Raw genomic sequence first — 19096 nt, 5'->3', positions numbered from 1 at the left:
TTTGTAGAAAAAAAAGCAGATGACAGACATGACACAAAACTAAAGTCATTTCAAATGGCAACTTTCTGGCTTTAAGAAACACTATAAGAAATCAAGAAAAAAAAAATTGTGGCAGTCAGTAACGGTTACTTTTTTAGACCAATTAGAGGGAAAAAAATATGGACTCACTCAATTCTGAGGAATAAATTATGGAATCACCCTGTAAATTTTCATCCCCAAAACTAACACCTGCATCAAATCAGATCTGCTCATTAGTCTGCATCTAAAAAGGAGTGATCACACCTTGGAGAGCTGTTGCACCAAGTGGACTGACATGAATCATAGCTCCAACATGAGAGATGTCAATTGAAACAAAGGAGAGGATTATCAAACTCTTAAAAGAGGGTAAATCATCACGCAATGTTGCAAAAGATGTTGGTTGCTCACAGTCAGCTGTGTCTAAACTCTGGACCAAATACAAACAACATGGGAAGGTTGTTAAAGGCAAACATACTGGTACACCAAGGAAGACATCAAAGCGTCAAGACAGAAAACTTAAAGCAATATGTCTCAAAAATCGAAAATGCACAAGAAAACAAATGAGGAACGAATGGGAGGAAACTGGAGTCAACATCTGTGACCGAACTGTAAGAAACCGCCTAAAGGAAATGGGATTTACATACAGAAAAGCTAAACGAAAGCTATCATTAACACCTAAACAGAAAAAAACAAGGTTACAATGGGCTAAGGAAAAGCAATCGTGGACTGTGGATGACTGGATGAAAGTCATATTCAGTGATGAATCTCGAATCTGCATTGGGCAAGGTGATGATGCTGGAACTTTTGTTTGGTGCCGTTCCAATGAGATTTATAAAGATGACTGCCTGAAGAGAACATGTAAATTTCCACAGTCATTGATGATATGGAGCTGCATGTCAGGTAAAGGCACTGGGGAGATGGCTGTCATTACGTCATCAATAAATGCACACGTTTACGTTGATATTTTGGACACTTTTCTTATCCCATCAATTGAAAGGATGTTTGGGGATGATGAAATCATTTTTGAAGATGATAATGCATCTTGCCATAGAGCAAAAACTGTGAAAACATTCCTTGCAAAAAAGACACATAGGGTCAATGTCATGGCCTGCAAATAGTCTGGATCTTAATCCAATTGAAAATCTTTGGTGGAAGTTGAAGAAAATGGTCCATGACAAGGCTCCAACCTGCAAAGCTGATCTGGCAACAGCAATCAGAGAAAGTTGGAGCCAGACTGATGAAGAGTACTGTTTGTCACTCATTAAGTCCATGCCTCAGAGACTGCAAGCTGTTATAAAAGCCAGAAGTGGTGCAACAAAATACTAGTGATGTGTTGGAGCGTTCTTTTGTTTTTCATGATTCCATAATTTTTCCCTCAGAATTGAGTGATTCCATATTTTTTTCCTCTGCTTGGTCTAAAAAAGTAACCGTTACTGACTGCCACAATTTTTTTCCTGATTTCTTATAGTGTTTCTTAAAGCCAGAAAGTTGCCATTTGAAATGACTTTAGTTTTGTGTCATGTCTATGATCTGCTTTTTTCCTACAAAATTAAACAACTGAATGAACATCCTCCGAGGCTGGTGATTCCATAATTTTTGCCAGGGGTTGTATCAAGTCAAATTTTGGTGTTCTGGCTAATTATTTAAAACCAGTTGTCAAGAATTTGGGAGTGACATTTGACAGCTGTTTGAGGTTCAATCATCAGATAAACTCTGTTGTCAAAGCACTTTTTTCCAGCTACATCTTCTGGCTAAAGTAAAGTCTTCAGGCAGCCATTCATGGTTTCATAAGCTCCAGACTTGACTACTGTAATGAACTTCTCTTGCACACCAACTTGTGCAAAATGCTGCTCATCTTTTTAAACACTTCCAGAAGTCAGGATATTACGCCTGTTACTTTACTCACTCCACTGGCTTCCAGTTCGTTTTAGAATTGCTTTTAAGATTTTAATGTTTGTTTTAAAGTTATTAATGGCCTCACACCTTCCTACTTTTATGAAATTTTAACTCTCCACACTTACAGTAGGACATTATGGGCATCTTGTCAGCTTCACTTAGATCAGGGGTGGCCACTTATTTTTTCAAAAGGGCCAAATGAGAAACAGAAAATATTGTGGAGGGCCATGTCAAAAGGCTAAACTCAAGTCTGCACAGTCAATTTTATTTCTATATAAAAAGCAGTAAATAGCATTGTTTTGACAAACTGTTGATGTTCTGATTAGGCAATGCAAAAAAAGAGGTTAAGAGAAATAAATACTAGAAATCAGCAGAGGATTAAGTAATGAGTGGTGTCAGGGAACGGACCCATGTGAAAATGTAATAAAAACAATGTATGATTATACATTGCCTGTAAAACTCTTTTGGCAAATTTTGATCATTTTGAACAAGCCTCTTAAAAAGTATAGCTTCATATGTTGAACATATAAAACAGCAACCATGCCATATGAAGAGCACTAATCTCAAAAATGATGTTAACAGAGTCCTGACACATTTTCTTCCCGTGACCACATATGTTAGAGTTTGTCAAACTACCTGCATGAAACAAACATCATTTGGAATGAGGCCATTTGTTTGGATCTTGGTGCTGACGTCAAGCACTTTCATTCCCACTAATGGGATATAGAGAGTTAATCTAAGCAGTCGTCCCAAATTAATTTATCTACATCAAGTGTCTATTATCAGTAAGTGGAGGGAGAAAAGCACATACCAGAGTCGGTCAAATGTCATCAGATAATGAAAGCCAAACAAGGGGCAATGCAAATCCTGTGTGAGCACACTACTTTATTTTTTGGACATGTTATCTCAACATCGTCACTTGTACCATTTATTTTGTGGCCTTCAACGGTGACCGTGCTGTGAGCCTTCATAAATCTAGCATAACTTAGTTTCATAAACATCCTGATATGTGTAGTCCCACAAACAACCCAAATCCTTCATGCTTTTTAGTTAAAGTGCCACAGTTGGCAAACAGTTCTGTGTAAATAGTGTATGTTCACTGGCTAGCGAGCAGCCAAACAATCTGCTAACCTAATTACAGAACCTGAAGCACAAACACAAATAGACTACGAAAAACAAAAATTTTGGAGTGAATAGAAGTAGATTACCTAGAACCCCTGGCAATAATTATGGAATCACCGGCCTCGGAGGATGTTCATTCAGTTGTTTAATTTTGTAGAAAAAAAAGCAGATCACAGGCATGACACAAAACTGAAGTCATTTCAAATGGCAACTTTCTGGCTTTAAGAAACACTATAAGAAATCAGGAAAAATAACTGTGGCAGTCATTAACGGTTACTTTTTTAGACCAAGCAGAGGGAAAAAAATATGGAATCACTCAATTCTGAGGAAAAAATTATGGAATCACCCTGTAAATTTTCATCCCCAAAACTAACACCTGCATCAAATCAGATCTGCTCGTTAGTCTGCATCTAAAAAGGAGTGATCACACCTTGGAGAGCTGTTGCACCAAGTGAACTGACATAAATCACGGCTCCAACATGAGAGATGTCAACTGAAACAAAGGAGAGGATTATCAAACTCTTAAACGAGGGTAAATCATCACGCAATGTTGCAAAAGATGTTGGTTGTTCACAGTCAGCTGTGTCTAAACTCTGGACCAAATACAAACATAGGAAGGTTGTTAAAGGCAAACATACTGGTAGAACAAGGAAGACATCAAAGCATCAAGAAAGAAAACTTAAAGCAATGTATCTCAAAAATCGAAAATGCACAACAAAACAAATGAGGAACGAATGGGAGGAAACTGGAGTCAACGTCTGTGACCGAACTGTAAGAAACCGCCTAAAGGAAATGGGATTTACATACAGAAAAGCTAAACGAAAGCCATCATTAACACCTAAACAGAAAAAAACAAGGTTACAATGGGCTAAGGAAAAGCAATCGTGGACTGTGGATGACTGGATGTAAGTCATATCCAGTGATGAATCTCGAATCTGCATTGGCAAGGTGATGATGCTGGAACTTTTGTTTGGTGCCGTTCCAATTAGATTTATAAAGATGACTGCCTGAAGAGAACATGTAAATTTCCACAGTCATTGATGATATGGGGCTGCATGGGGGCTGATATGGGGCTGTGGGGAGATGGCTGTCATTACATCATCAATAAATGTACAAGTTTACATTGATATTTTGGACACTTTTCTTATCCCATCAATTGAAAGGATGTTTGGGGATGATGAAATCATTTTTCAAGATGATAATGCATCTTGCTATAGAGCAAAAACTGTGAAAACATTCCTTGCAAAAAGACACATAGGGTCAATGTCATGGCCTGCAAATAGTCCAGATCTTAATCCAATTGAAAATCTTTGGTGGAAGTTGAAGAAAATGGTCCATGACAAGGCTCCAACCTGCAAAGCTGATCTGGCAACAGCAATCAGAGAAAGTTGGAGCCAGATTGATGAAGAGTACTATTTGTCACTCATTAAGTCCATGCCTCAGAGACTGCAAGCTGTTATAAAAGCCAGAGGTGGTGCAACAAAATACTAGTGATGTGTTGGGGCGTTCTTTTGTTTTTCATGATTCCGTAATTTTTTCCTCAGAATTGAGTGAGTCCATATTTTTTCCCTCTGCTTGGTCTAAAAAAAAGTAACCGTTACTGACTGCCACAATTTTTTTTCCTGATTTCTTATAGTGTTTCTTAAAGCCAGAAAGTTACCATTTGAAATGACTTTAGTTTTGTGTCATGTCTGTGATCTGCATTTTTTCTACAAAATTAAACAACTGAATGAACATCCTCCGAGGCCGGTGATTCCATAATTTTTGCCAGGGGTTGTAGTTGGACTATGACACCAAGGAAAAATGTTTTGCGGTGTTACATATATATATGTTCTCCACTCAGATTGCAATAGCCAATCACAGATTAGCCTTTCTGTCCATCATTTACCTGTATTTTGGCATGCTTGGTGCCAGAAAGCTATGTTGGATCCAAAAGGCTAGGACCAAAAGTTATATTGGATCGGTTCCCACTGACCAATAGCGTTAGAGCTTACTGCCAACAGCTAGCCAATCAGAGCACGGCATGCGAAGGTCAGAAACTAGCTGACAGACGCTGGTTGAAAAAAATGGCAACACACGTGAACAACAGCAGAAAATGGTCTGCCAGTGAGGTTTGCTGAGTTCACAGAGGAGGAACTGGTGGAAATATTGAACTCTAAGGAGGCCAAAAACACTAAGAAGGTACTCTGAATCAATCATATGCTGTTCACAACAAAATAAAATGATCTAATTTACTTGACTCTTTGTCAGTTTGGGAGGGGGTGGAGAACATAATTGATGGATGGTAAGGAGTCCAACATAAATACTGGATGAAGATATTTGTATTTTATATATATACATATATATATATATATATATACATATATACATATATATACATACACACACACAAGTTCATTCTGCTGATGTATTTTGAGAAGGCACAGTTCAATTTAACATTACTGAACACAAAGACAGAGAATACATGTACTACAGGAAAAGAAAAACTGAATTAAACCTTCCTGAAAGAATTTTCAATTACATCTATTGCGATCTAATTGCAACCAATCAAAATAACTAAGCCTCCATGCTCTCTAAGGATGCGCTTATGTGCTTGCGACAAAGCTGAAACAGACCCAACTGACTGTGGACTACAGTGATGACTGGTATCGTGAATATAGGTAACATAAGTGAAGTTAAGCTCTTGTACTGTAGGACTTCTGGGAAAAACAGACAGGTTACTTTTGAGGAACCAACACACATCACTTTAGGACTTTGAATGTTGTATATACTAATAACACCAATATTGTTTCCATGTAGGTCAATGTTATAATGGAGTTGTTTTTTTTTAAATCAATTTGGAGTTTCACTGCTTATTCATTCATTTTCAGCAGCTTATCCGGGTCCAGGATGCGGTGGCAGTAGACCAAGCAGCTAGCCCACACTTCCCTATCCTCAGCCAAGTCCTGCAACTGCTTAGATTTGACCATAATTCATTCTTAAAATTATTCTTTGACTAGTTGATGGCAAATGGATTAATGATTTTCATTAGTCATTCCAAATAGTCTCTTGCCAAACAGCATACGAGTAAACCTTTGTTGCATTTTTTTTGTGTGTGCAAAAGCTGCACAACCCCAGTTTGAGAGCCTTTGGGTACTTAAATTAAACAGTGTTCATGGAGGTCAAAAAAGACTCACTGCCCACTCCATGCTCACACTTATTTATCAGTATTAACAAGTTGTGTTTCAAATAAGAGCTGCTCATTGTATTACTTTCACTTCCACACTGTGAGTGAGGGCACCGCATCTAAGTGAATCATCTTGTATTTTACTGGATTGAGCAAGCATCCACAGATCCAAATCCAGTACTCCTCCTCCAGAGTGGAAGGCAATATTGGGAAAAAAAAAAAAATTAAATAAAACAGAAATGCAACTGCAGGATCCATAATGTGGAGTTGCGTCAGGAAGGGCATCCGGTGTAAAACTTGTGCCAATTCAACATGCAAATTGACCTTTAATCTGCTGCGGTGGCCCCAAGTGCAAACACGGGAGCAGCCAAAGAGACTTACTTACATCTACAGAATTCAAGTATCTTGCAGGCCCTTGCAGGCCAGGTTTGGGAAGCATCTACCAGCAGATGACACAGTAAAGCCATGCTCTCTAACCAGTGCAATCTCTTCAGTTATTATAAGATTAATTATAAAGCATTTTACCTGACTAGAGTTGCAACGATTGACTATTAAATTAATTGACAATTTTTTGATAATGGATTATTTGGGATCTTTAACATTTAAATGATCTGATTTAAACTTCTTGATTGCGTATACTTACAGGTTATTTTACAAATTTCTTTACCCCTCTCCAACAGTAAACCGATTATCTTTGGCTTGTGGACAAAAAAAGATCTGAAAGCATCATCTTGGGCTACAGAAACACTTGTCAAAAATTTCTGCAATTTACTGACATTTTGTGAACCAAACAACTAATTGATCTATGGGTTGGTTATGAAAATAACTTTGTTGCAGCCCTATTTGGCATGCTCCCTCTTAGTTTATAAGACACAGTTCAGAAGAGGTGGCAATCTGGTTTGAGGGCGATTAACGATTCAAGCTACATCTGCATTCAATTGCGTTGTGTGGTGCTGTCATTTTTCCAATAATGACATGGACAATAGTTTACTTCATTGAAAGATACAGAGTTTTAACATTTTTCACTTTTATTTGGGCAGGAAGCCCTGGATCTGATGGCAGCTGAAAAGTTATAAATTAATTCTTTCTGAAATATCAAACAAATCATTTGCATTTGTCTGTTTAAAACCATGTGACTCTGCATTTAAATAATCCATCTCTCGCTGTCTGTTTGTCCTCCTCATTAAAGACAAAACACATCCAACGGCTACCTCTGGGTGTGACTGCGGCAGCTGTGCACCACAACAGTACTTGCTGTCAAAAGTTAAAAATGTTCAACTTTTGCTGCTTACCAGAACGACAAGAGTGCTCTGAGAGCATAATATCCCTCTCTGGCAAATGCTGCTTCGGTGCAAGTGCTTGCTGCATTCTAATAACATTTCAAGAAATTGTACCAAATTTCCAGAAATTCCTCCTAAAAATGTGAGCGAAGTTGATTTCAGAATGCAGGCACCCACTCATGAAACTGGCAGGGTTTAGGTTTGTTAAGGATCATAACTGATGAAAGGAACCCAACTGGAATGATATGAAAATATGCATATTACCAACCTATAACAAGGATTTGTACTGAGTTACATGAAATTCCTACTAAAATGTGAGTTGGTTTCAGATTGCAGGCAGCCAAGCATGAAACTGAGACTACAGCTTTGTTAATCAGGGGCCATAACTCTGGTCAAATGAGTCCAACTCAAACAATATAACTTGTAATAAGGACTTGTACCATGTTTCACAAAAAGCCTCCTAAAAGTGTGAGGGAACGACGCAATCCCTCTTCGGGCCTTCAGCCAGCGTGGAATAACAAGCTGGACGTGTTTTAGCTTTAACAAGGAGGGCAAAGAGACAGCGAGAGATGGATTATACAAGTGCAGGAAGTTGTGTGGCTTTACTCAGGTAAACCTTGTGTGATATTTCAGAAAGGAAAGAATTTATGGTCACAAAAAGTTAACTGTTGAAGCTGCCATCAGAGCCAGGGCATTCTGTTTAAATTTAACTGTGCAAAACGCTGAACCTTATTGTATCTTTCAATTAATTCAATTATTGTCAGTCATCATCATTGACTGCTGTAACGACCACTGTGATGGATTTTCTGACACCAACATCTGAATGAGTATGTGTACGCATGTTGCGAGAAAGCGCAGTAGAAAAATAAGGTTGTTTTCTTTACTGAGCACCACCACAGTGGAAAAGATGGTATGGGCGCATGGATGTGAGGATGTTTGACATCATAATCCCAGAGCTAGCCAGATTGGAGCTACATCTGGATTCAGACCTCAGCAAATCCTGCTCAAATAGAAAACAATCCATCTTAAATCTGATTTGTGCCATTCAGATTAATGAAAATCCTACCTGTCTTGAGCCGGACTGCCAACCCCAGTCTGAACAGGATCTAAGCGATCCACCTTCCATCATGGTTGCATTCTGACATAGTATGTTAGCCACGTGAGTGACTTATCGGTTCAACATACAGGTGGGACCATTTGCCTCCAGGGCATGTGCACACCTTTCACTCAGTAAAGTTAAGCAACTCCACAGGGTCAAAAGTAAAGGTGCCTTGACACTTGCACAAATTTGAACCCCACACTGGCACTGCAATTTGGCGTGCCAGCAAGTAAACTCGTAAACTGTGCGGGAGCTGTGAAAAGCTGCGTGCTAGTGCGTAAAGAAAACTTTGAAATGTTCCAAAACTTCTGGTACGCATTAATTTTGTGAACTAGACGTGAATATTGTGCAACCTATTTGAAAACACTGTGCATCACTGCGTCTCATTGCCATAGTACATCTAAACGAGAGGTTACATCTATAATAAACAATTTTACAGATACACTTTCTAACACATAAGAAGGAATGACAATGCCACTGTTTTACCAATCCATTATTACCTTTGAGATGATTCCAAATGCGTTCTCCGCCACACAATGCGCACAAGAGAAGATGCAGCTGCAGATCATTTCTGTGAATCTGGGAGCGATGAGAGATGGTTTCATTGGCTATGTTCTGACAGCAAATGAGTCATCGGCTATAAAGTGATTATTTTAATAACGTGGCATCAAATGGAACAAAGCACTGTGTCCAGAGGGACAAAGCATAGTGCATTGGCACGACAAATTGCACAGCAGTGCAGGGATCAAATTTGTGCAAGTGTCAAGGTGGCTTAACTTTTCACTGGTAGTCAAGTTTTGATGGACTTTCAGCAGTCAAAAATAGTCATTTTTAGAAAAGAACCCAACTGATCCTGAAAATGTTGTCATTAAAGCTAATTTAAATGAAATAAGCTTGATATCTGTCCATTTTTTCAAGATCACCTTCAGTGACAAAACGACCAATAAACCAACTAAGTGAGTACTGCAACGTACATTCACCCTCCTGAAACAGCCCCCACAGTCTATTATTTGGCTACTGGATTAGCAGGACTCTCACTAGCTAAAGGAGGGGGAGCTGCATCTTGTTTTTTCTCAGTACTGGGCAGGTCATTCCATTCCCCTACCCATTTCTTTTTCCTTACAGCATCCTGGGAGAGTTTTAACTGTCCAGCTTTATAACCCGGTGGAACAGGGGGTTGATAACGGTATCTGTAGCCAAAGGCACGTAGGTGATATGCGTAGTACTCCAGTAAATACATCTGTAAAGCATCTGCATAGTGGAAAGACACCGAAAGGTCCGAGCAGCAGTGTGGTCCCTGAGGGGAGAAAAGAGATTTTGTAAATATTCTTCAATTTGCATGTGAACAAGGAAGCATGACAGAGTGGAAGATCTATGTACACATTTGCTGGCCTTTTTGCATCATCTACTCAAACATGAGGTCAAAAGCATATCAAAGTAACACACTGGCGTCCCATTCACAGAAATATCACAAGACTGTTACTCCTGCTGAACCCGTCTGACAACGAGGCTATGAACAACATTCCTTGTTTGGGTGTGTATACATGCCATGTCGGAGAAAAATGTGTCACATAAAAAACACAAGATCAACATTACGAGTATACAACAGTGAGGAAATAAACAAAGCTTGCACTTGCCTCTGAAATTGGATAGTAGCAGTAGCTCCAATACCAGAAGCTCTTAGAAAACCTGGCAGTGAGGTGCTGCTCAGGTACAAAAGGGTGAAAGGTCTCCCTGTGCAAAGTGTCTCTGGAGTCTCCTGCCTGAACGCCCATCTTCTCCATGCACTGGCCCATTGCCAGGTCTTCAACATAGCTAGTGTGAGTGCACTGTTTGCTTTTAAAACCTTCCACAAATCGCCGAAGAGCTTCTTTGCTGAGCACATACCCAGCGCCACCACTCATGTAGCCCTGCTTGGTGTAAGGCTTGAACCTTCGGCCAAAGTAAATAGGCTCATCAGGAGTGTGGTTTGAAAGAACCCACCGTAGGTTGTCTACAATTACATAGGCGTCATCGTCCGCTTTGAGGAACCAGTCGGCCTCATGGGCATGATGCTCAAAGACATAATGGAAGGCCCGGATAGTTTTCCAGTACAGCTGGTCTCGACCCTCCTTGGTACCCAAGCCCACTGTGGGAAAGTCTGGGTCATCCACAGAACTCATGAAGATCACAATGTTGCAGTGACGAGTCCATGTAGATTTCACATGCCGAGCCTTTGTCTCCAAGTTGACGGGACCAGTCATAACCCAGCAAAGAACACGTACCTTTTTGTACAGTTCATCAGCCACATGGCTATCTTCATCTGGAAAGGAAATTTCTTAGTTAATATGTTTTATGTTAAAGTATCTTCACAAACTAGCTTCTAAAACAGTGTAAACAGCTCCATTCATGTCAACAAATGATATACAGTAATAATAACAGCTAATTTATCAACTCCAAATTCTTGTATGTATATGATATCAAAGCAAGCAGGCTTCCGTTAGCAAATTGAAAAACATGCTTAATGGAAACACCTCGATTTTGTGAGAAAAAAAAAAACAAAAAAAACCTGCAAATATTTATTCTTGCGATGCAATTTTAACCACATGGTATGGTACATATGGGCAGAGGAAGAGACAGAGCTTCTTAATCCATATGAGAAATGTAGTTACAGCAAAACTGAGAAAAAAAAAAAAAATGGCAACTACATATTAGATCTGCTGTGGTGACCGTGAGTGAAAACAAGGGAGCAGCCAAAGAGACTTACATTGTATTCAGTAAGGATGTACCGATACAATCTCAAAGCTTGAGTAAAGAATATTTGAATGGATCAGATTTAGAACATCTGAACACAAGCCTCATCAATACTAGTCTGCAGTATCTCAGAAACAAAACTGCCACACCAGCAGCATCATGGTGCATTTTAAAAATGTGTCTATTGGGCGCCCGTGGCTGAGGGGTTGAGGAGTACACCACATGCTGCAGATGGTGGTTTTTTTCAGCATACCCAGATTTGCATCCCAGCCTGGGCGACCTCTGCAGCATGCTGCGCTTTATCTTCAATTCCCTGTAATAAAGGCTGAAAAATGCACCCCCTCTCCCCCACATTTATTACCAAATTTGGTGTGCTGATAGCTTGGGTTACTGGGCTCTTTAAAGGCATATTTAAAACCAGTCATATCTTTCATATTTAACAAAATATTCACATATGTTCTTCTGTATTGCCTAATCTATGGGCAGTCATGTTGTGGCTCTAAATAGTTCAACTGCCAACCCTTTAAAGGGGCAAAGAGGTGGAGCATGGGCCAGACCCCACATGACCTGGTTTGGGGAAACAAATCACAAGTGACCATGCCCCTAATTATGCATGACTTCATGAATTAAAACTAGGGAGTTGATTCACCCCCCCCCACCCCAGTTGTCATGGAGGAGGAACTAGCTATATAGAACAAAACCATTTTTTGTGTCAAACAGCTTACACGTTTTCTGGCCTAAAATTGGACATTTTATCATGGCATTCTATAAGAACCTACTCCCTTCTAGAGCCAGCCTCATCACAGTGGTTTTAGGCTATTAAAAAAAAAAAAAAAAACTAAAGCACTCACAGAATGCAAATCCCTGCCAAGGAACTAGTGTTGGCGAGAATGAGGGGAAGAAAAAAAAAAACAAACTCAACCACACCATCAACATGGTCAATGTAAGCTATATATAATCTACACTGCTCAAGGACTGCATACCTCTGTAAAGGAAAAACGCTTCAACCTTGGTAACTACAGGACATAGGAAAAAAAATTGTGGTTAAAGGCTATTTAAAAAAAGAGTGCTCTCTTCTAAACCATATCAATGCTCCACTTCGCTTTAAAATACACAAATGCTTGATTTTTAAATGAATGAAAAATCCACATGGAAACTATTTTTGGGGGCAAAATTACACAGCAAACAAAGAAAGTGAAAATGTAAAGAAAAAGTGACGATGCGGTGGAAAGTGAACATGTGTTGCGGTTTGTTTATGACCCAGAGCTCAAACATGTCAAGGCGGTTGTGCAGGCAAGAGACCGCAGCTACTCTCTCAAGGTGTGTAGGCTAAAACTTAAGCCCCTTTCACATTGGCGTATTCATAGAGCTGCTCATTGCAGCGTTGTGTTTCATTTAAATACGCCTGAAAGGCGTGCGTACTCAGCCTTTTTCAGTGTTCGTTTCATACTTGCAGCTGCCTGTGTTTGCTCACACAGTCACGTGTACCATGCCACTATTAAACCAGTTCAGTGCTATTTTCTGCCTCTGTGGAAGTGCGCTCTGTTCTCTACTGCAGGTGTGGTGCAGCTCAAAAACAGAGTCATTTAACATTATTATTTATTTATTTATTTGTCTTGGTGAATCACTTTCATTGTGTCCAGATGCTGCTGAGTCTGGCTGTGGTAAAGGCTGCCCTGAACGAAACGCTGTGGCTCGTTAAACTTTTAAACCTCCGGTTGCTCTGATCAGGTCCACTGATTTGATCAGACCTGATCGATCAGGGCGTTTGATGAGCGCACCGACATGCAGCGAGTGCGCTTTTATTTTAAAGTCACAGGTTTGATCAGACAGAGAGAGAGAGAGAGAGAGCGAGACCGAGAGACTGACCGACCGACCGATCTGCTGTTTCTGTTGTGTTTCTGGATTTCTGAGTTGAGGTTCAATTCCCTGTTCTGATCACACACAGGTGCTGCGGGCTGTGTGATCATGTTTTCAGCTGATTCACTCTGGATTCACGCACTCAGTTTTTAGTTGTGTACAGAAGCGCAGTGTTGCAGACTTTCATGCAGTATGCTGTGCTGCGCAGACCTGCTTAAAACTGCGTTCAGTGCTCTACGCCGAAGAACATTAAACATGTTTAATTTCTTCCATCCTACGTGCGTAGCCCTCAACATACTGCTGCGTAGAGTGCAAAAACTCGACGTAGAGCTGCTAAAAGTGGGCGTAGAGCTGCTCAACTCAACGTAGATGATACGCTGCAATGAGCAGCTCTACAAATACGCCAATGTGAAAGGGGCTTTACCGACACGACCTCTCTCATTTGCCCCTTCTTACCTTCTCCACTGGGAACCAAAAAAAAAAAAAAACTGCACTTTTTGCGACTGCTTCGGTGATTGCAGCCGAAAACAAAACAGTACACCATTTTTCCGTTATGAGTGATGCTATGTTTGTGTACGCTGTCCCCAGAAGTAGTCAAATCCCGCAATATCACTCAGGGGTCCAATCAAGACCGCAGTTCCCTATTTCCGCCACTAACTGTGCATACTACTACCATCTCTTCCATATTACCACACATTAAACTTTCATTACTAACACGTAGTGGTTGTCAGAATTAAAACACCTGAATCATTACAACCACTCCACTGAACTGAATACCACTGAAAAGCTATACTAAGTGGAACTGATAAAAGGCATTTAAATAATACAAATCTACTTACTTCTTGTTAAACATTACAAAGCAGTTTCAGTTACAGGTAGGGTTTTTTCCCTTAATGTACAATTGTCAAGCATATAACTTTGGATTGATTTTACTGTACTTGCAGTGTGTCCTATGGATGTATATCTATGAAAACATAAGTATCAGTTTGGGACTCTGTATTGGCAGATTTTACATATCAGGACTTGGGGATGGGGGACTTGACTGGAACATCACTTTCTTTACTAAAATACAGGAAAAACCTAGTTGGAATAGAAATACTTGCTAATTTTGAATTGGATTTCTGTGAATCCACTAATGTGTAGGGAGGAGGAGCAAACTGCTTAAAACTTCTCCACAGTATTGTAAACAAAAATTATTTTGTTTAACAAGACAGACGTCACGAGTGACAAGCAATCCACTGTTCTATTGTTTACTTTTCTTGTGGAGTAATATGAAGCTCAGTTTTCATGTCGCAGCTGTACCTGTGTGATGAGGATGGTCCAGGTTGAACAGAGCGAACCTCTCCTTCTTCCAGAAGGACACGTCGTCCTCATCTTCATGCCCGTTGTCCCGAACTTTGTCCAAACTCCTGGGTATAGTCCTCTCAAACCAAACCTGCTGCAGAAACACATACAGGCTGAAGGTTCCCACCACGAAACCCACATAGAAGGAGAATCTGGTTCCCAGGGACTTCATGCTGGACCAGGAGTCCCGCTTTCAGTCGTTTAACCCGGCAGGTGCTGAGAGAGAGACAAGAATGAGGAGGAGGCTGCAGTCCCGTTGGACGAGAAAGTGAGGTGTGGTTTTTACATACCAGAAGTGTCACTCGCAAACATAGTGGCTGCCCACGACAAACATGAACGTCACGTGCCGCCAGCGTTCAGCGCCACCTCACCTTACAGCCTTATATTCGAAATAACGACAGCCGAAACGCACTTTAAAAAAAGAAAAAAAATCTAGTACGGTGGAAACAGAAAGCATATTTTCCGGTTTCTCTGAACTTTTGGCACACTGGACGCAGTTTTTGAGGTGGCGAGTGGTAGAGGATGAACTTTTGGCCCTGCTGGCGTTAGCTAAGTGGCTAGTCGGTCACCAGATCCGCGCTGCTGCTGTAAACTTCACAGTTAAACTCCTCCGGTGTTTGCTGTCGTTTTACGGCAGATTCAAATAAAAGTCAAACTGAGCCAGAAACACGAACACTGACTTCAAATGAAGCGACACTTTACAAAGAGCGACGCTCAAAAACTGAAGAAATCGTTCCACAACAAAACGTCTCCCAAAGGAAAAACATCACTTCCCCCCCCACAGACATTTCAAAAGAAAAGCCCAGTTGTAAAATAATAATAAAAAATTTACGACAGCAAACAAGTCGAAATGTCCAAAGTCCAAATTAGGAACAGATACTGTAAAACGAAAATTGCATTCACCAAAGAGTTCGTTTCTTTTTGTCAATAATGTTTTTGTAGGGCGGATATCATGAATTATATGTGGCTTCATTAATTTCTCCCATGATTTCTCCAATGACTACAAAATTAAACGAAGACATAAAGGTTTAATTAAAAATAATATAAAAATGTTGAAGTGGAATAATGTATTATTATTGTCTACAATTGGCTTCACTTGTAATTTGCCACTCGATCAATTTTTTTTAAGAGTATTTATCACACCACTCACTATTAATACAATTTGCTATAAGATTTTAAAATTTGTGAGATTGTTGGCTCTGGGGTCTAGATTAAGGTATCCAGTCTCCTCTGTAATGATAGCTACATTACTCCTATTGTGCTGGTTGGCATTCTTGGCATTCCTGATTTTTAAACATTTTCAGAAATAATGTAAACAAATTCATATAGTCACAATATTTAATAAAAACATCTAACATTTTTTTAAAACCATAATACCATCCCTTGGGCCATCAGACTGTACAATTCCTCACACAGGGAGAGGATGGGTAACAGGAAGACAGAGGTCAGGAATGAGAAGAACAGTAGTAGTCAGTAAACCAGTACTGGTCAGTATGCCTGGTATTTATATTGTAAACTGTTTTTCTTTTTTACTTTCACTTTTGATAGTCTGTGTGCTTCTTACCCTGTGCTGCTATACAATGCTGCTGGAACCTCAATTTCTCTGAGGGAGTTTTCCCAAGGGATCAATAAAGTTCTATCTAATCTAATCTACAGTGAATTTAAAAAATGCAGATACAGCAGGTATTGGCAACTTGGCACCCTTTATTGAATTTACAGTAAATCATTACTTCCACAGCCAGTTTTCTTTAGACAAGTCAGGGAATGGACATATGAACATTTTAGTGTGGTGTAGTATGTCAATAAAACAGTTCCCGTAGGATTTTTGTGCTAAAATAAATTTTCTTGCCGTTTTGGACCAGACCAGACTGTCAGAAAATGATGGGGTTCAAATTTTCAGACTGCTTCCCTTCTTCAAGGAGGGAAAATGCTAATACAGGGGAAAATTTGAAATTGACTTAAATTGTGTGTTAACGTATACATGTTTGTCTTCTTATTGGGATTGGAAAAAGTATATATTTGCCTAGGTTCCAATGGCAGAGAAGATCACTGGGTGCCTTCTACCCACACTGGGGGACCATCATGGCTCTTACTGTCTTAGGAGAGCCAATACCATCCTGAAGGACTCATCCCACCCCAGCCACTCTCTGTTTGAGCTACTGCCATCAGGCAGACAGTACAGGGCCATTAAAGCAAGTACAAATAGATTGAAAAACAGTTTCTACCCAACTGATGTTAGAGCTTTGAATGCCGCTGCAACCAAATAGCCATATCACATGCCACACTTGAGTGCAATATTTGTTTTTGTGCAATATCCAGTTTTGTATATACTTTTTTCTTTTTACATCCACCAAGGACATAATAAAATCATCAGTATTTATTTATTTTTCTGTCCGACTGTTAGCAGTATTACATCAAAACTACTGGAAAGATTTTTATGAAATTTTCACCTCAGATAGATACTAGGCCATGGAGGACTCCATTCAATTTTGGAGGTCATCGAGTGGCTCTTGATCTGGGATCAAGTTTCACTTTACATAGGCTTTTTATTGTTAGCAGAATTATGTCAAAACTGTGACAAAACCAGTCCAACAGCCAATACAATCAACACAGAAAACACCAGAACTCAAAATAGCCTCATGCAAAACAATATAAATTCCAGCAGGATTACTAGTGTAGTGATTTTACTCTTGCATTGTGTTATTTGTTGCTTTGCTGCTCCCTCCCCTCGGGGCATAAATTCAATCTCCTGCATAGCAGGCGGACGCTCTGACCAGTCGGCTAGAACCCGGGCTCTGAGTGGCCAGACTATCCTTTGGCTGTTGGGGGAGTGAGGCCTGTTGACTACCACATGCACGACCTGTGCCATTCTCCCATCACAGCCACAGAAGCCTCGAGTGGTCCTGGGTGTCTTAGTCGCTTCCCTCACTCGCCTCCTTGTACGGTTACTCAGTTTAAATCTTTTTGTTTGTTGTTTAGTTTTTCCCCACAAGACTGAAACAGTTTTTTGTTCATTAACTATGTTTTTATTAAAAATTCCAATTATAGAACATTATTTTTTATAAAATTTTTTCGAAGGATATTTTAAAAATCTGAAAAAAGTATGGTTGAAGCACTCGTGGTAGAATTTGCATTACAGCATGGTTTGCAAACTGCTCTGAAAACAACAAGAAATCCATCAGATGAGTCATAAGAACGGCAGAAAAGATCACTGGTCTCCCTCTGCCCTCATTGGATGATTTTTTTTTAGGACTCGCTGCCTCCGCCAAACAAGCAGTATTATGCAGGACGGAACACACCCCTCACACCACCTTTTTTCTTTGTTTCCATCCAGCAGGTGTTATCGGACCTTTACAGCCCACACCACAAGGTTAACAAAACAGGAGGAACTAGAAGCACTCAAAGAGTGCAAACCTCTGCCAAGGCTATGGGGTCACTGACGCCATAACATCTACACGCCGTGGAATCACTGAACCTAAAAAAGTCTAACAATGATGTTTGCTCAGTAGTAAAAAAGTTTCATCTGCTGTGACTGGATAGCATGTGTCCTTAGCACTTGGCATCACAGTTTATTGCAACTTGCACCTTTCCCAGAAGCTACTGTCATCTGAGCACTGATATTGATATTGCATGTGCTTCCAGACAAAAACAAATAAGAGACAAAATTCAATTTATTATTCAACTAAACTGCAAATATATGAATTTTTTAACATTCATGAAACACTTCTCTAAACAAGGCCATAGGGTCACTGACCCTAAAGAGATTCCCTCCTTGGCACAGTAATCTATTCAACAATTCAGTGTTACAACCAAAACTATGATACATACACTTTTCTTTCCTTTATACGAGGTCTATTAGAAAAGTATCCGACCTTATTATTTTTTTCAAAAACCATATGGATTTGAATCACGTGTGATTACATCAGACGTGCTTGAACCCTCGTGGGCATGGGAGAGTTTTTTCACACCTGTCGGTTACGTCATTCGCCTGTGGGCAGTCTTTGAGTGAGGAGTCGCCCACCCTCTCGTCGTTTTTTTCATTGTTTAGGAATGGCTCAGAGACTGCTGCTTTGTTTGATCAAAATTTTTTCAAAAGTGTAAGGCACAACTGAGTGGACACCATTCGATAAATTCAGCTGGTTTTCGGTAAAAATTTTAACCGCTGATGAGAGATTTTGGTCTGGTAGTGTCGCTGTAAGGACGGCCCACGGCGCCTGACGGCGATCTGCGCTTCGAGGCGGCAGCGTCTCACCGTTTCAAGTTGAAAACTTCACATTTCAGGCTCTGCTGACCCAGGAAGTCGTCAGAGAACAGAGAACTTTCAGAAGAAGTCGGCATGAGGAGTTTATTCTGCCATTCCATTAACGGACAATTTGTAATGAAAGAACGTGCGGGCAGAGTCACATGTCGAGCCGGACCCGACAGCGGGGGGTCGCGACAGGAAAAACACCTCCGTTGGAAACCTTAATGGGCAAGTTGGAACATGCCCAAGCTGTTAAACAATTTCTCAGTTACTCACTTGTTGAAAGCCATCAAAAGCCGCCTGAATTTTACAAATGGTTTTCAACAGGGAGGTGT

At 40.1% G+C, this 19096-nt stretch overlaps 1 protein-coding gene across 1 annotated transcript; it reads right to left on the bottom strand.

Moving 5' to 3' along the window:
* Positions 1 to 8756: 8756 nt before the first annotated feature.
* Positions 8757 to 15261, bottom strand: c1galt1b (core 1 synthase, glycoprotein-N-acetylgalactosamine 3-beta-galactosyltransferase, 1b). Its single transcript, XM_034166686.1, has 4 exons — positions 14809 to 15261; positions 14477 to 14734; positions 10219 to 10883; positions 8757 to 9878 (listed from the first exon to the last, which is right to left on the bottom strand). The coding sequence occupies exons 2-4, from the start codon at positions 14688 to 14690 to the stop codon at positions 9588 to 9590; spliced, it is 1170 nt and encodes a 389-aa protein (XP_034022577.1). The 5' UTR covers positions 14691 to 14734; positions 14809 to 15261; the 3' UTR covers positions 8757 to 9587.
* Positions 15262 to 19096: the final 3835 nt, after the last annotated feature.

The sequence above is a fragment of the Thalassophryne amazonica genome, chromosome 3, assembly GCF_902500255.1.
Source record: "Thalassophryne amazonica chromosome 3, fThaAma1.1, whole genome shotgun sequence".
Lineage (NCBI taxonomy): Eukaryota > Metazoa > Chordata > Actinopteri > Batrachoidiformes > Batrachoididae > Thalassophryne > Thalassophryne amazonica.
Note: the sequence above shows the minus strand (reverse complement) of the source record. Positions and strands in the feature narration are given on the sequence as shown.

Bases quoted from the DNA above. Each gene is read 5' to 3' on its own strand.
- c1galt1b (XM_034166686.1), bottom strand. From the start codon at position 14,690: ATGAAGTCCCTGGGAACCAGATTCTCCTTCTATGTGGGTTTCGTGGTG. The intron at 10,884-14,476 runs GTACAGCTGCGA...TTTCCTTTCCAG, and splicing joins GGACCATCCTCATCACACAG to ATGAAGATAGCCATGTGGCT. The intron at 9,879-10,218 runs GCAAGTGCAAGC...TTCTCCCCTCAG, and splicing joins GCTACTATCCAATTTCAGAG to GGACCACACTGCTGCTCGGA.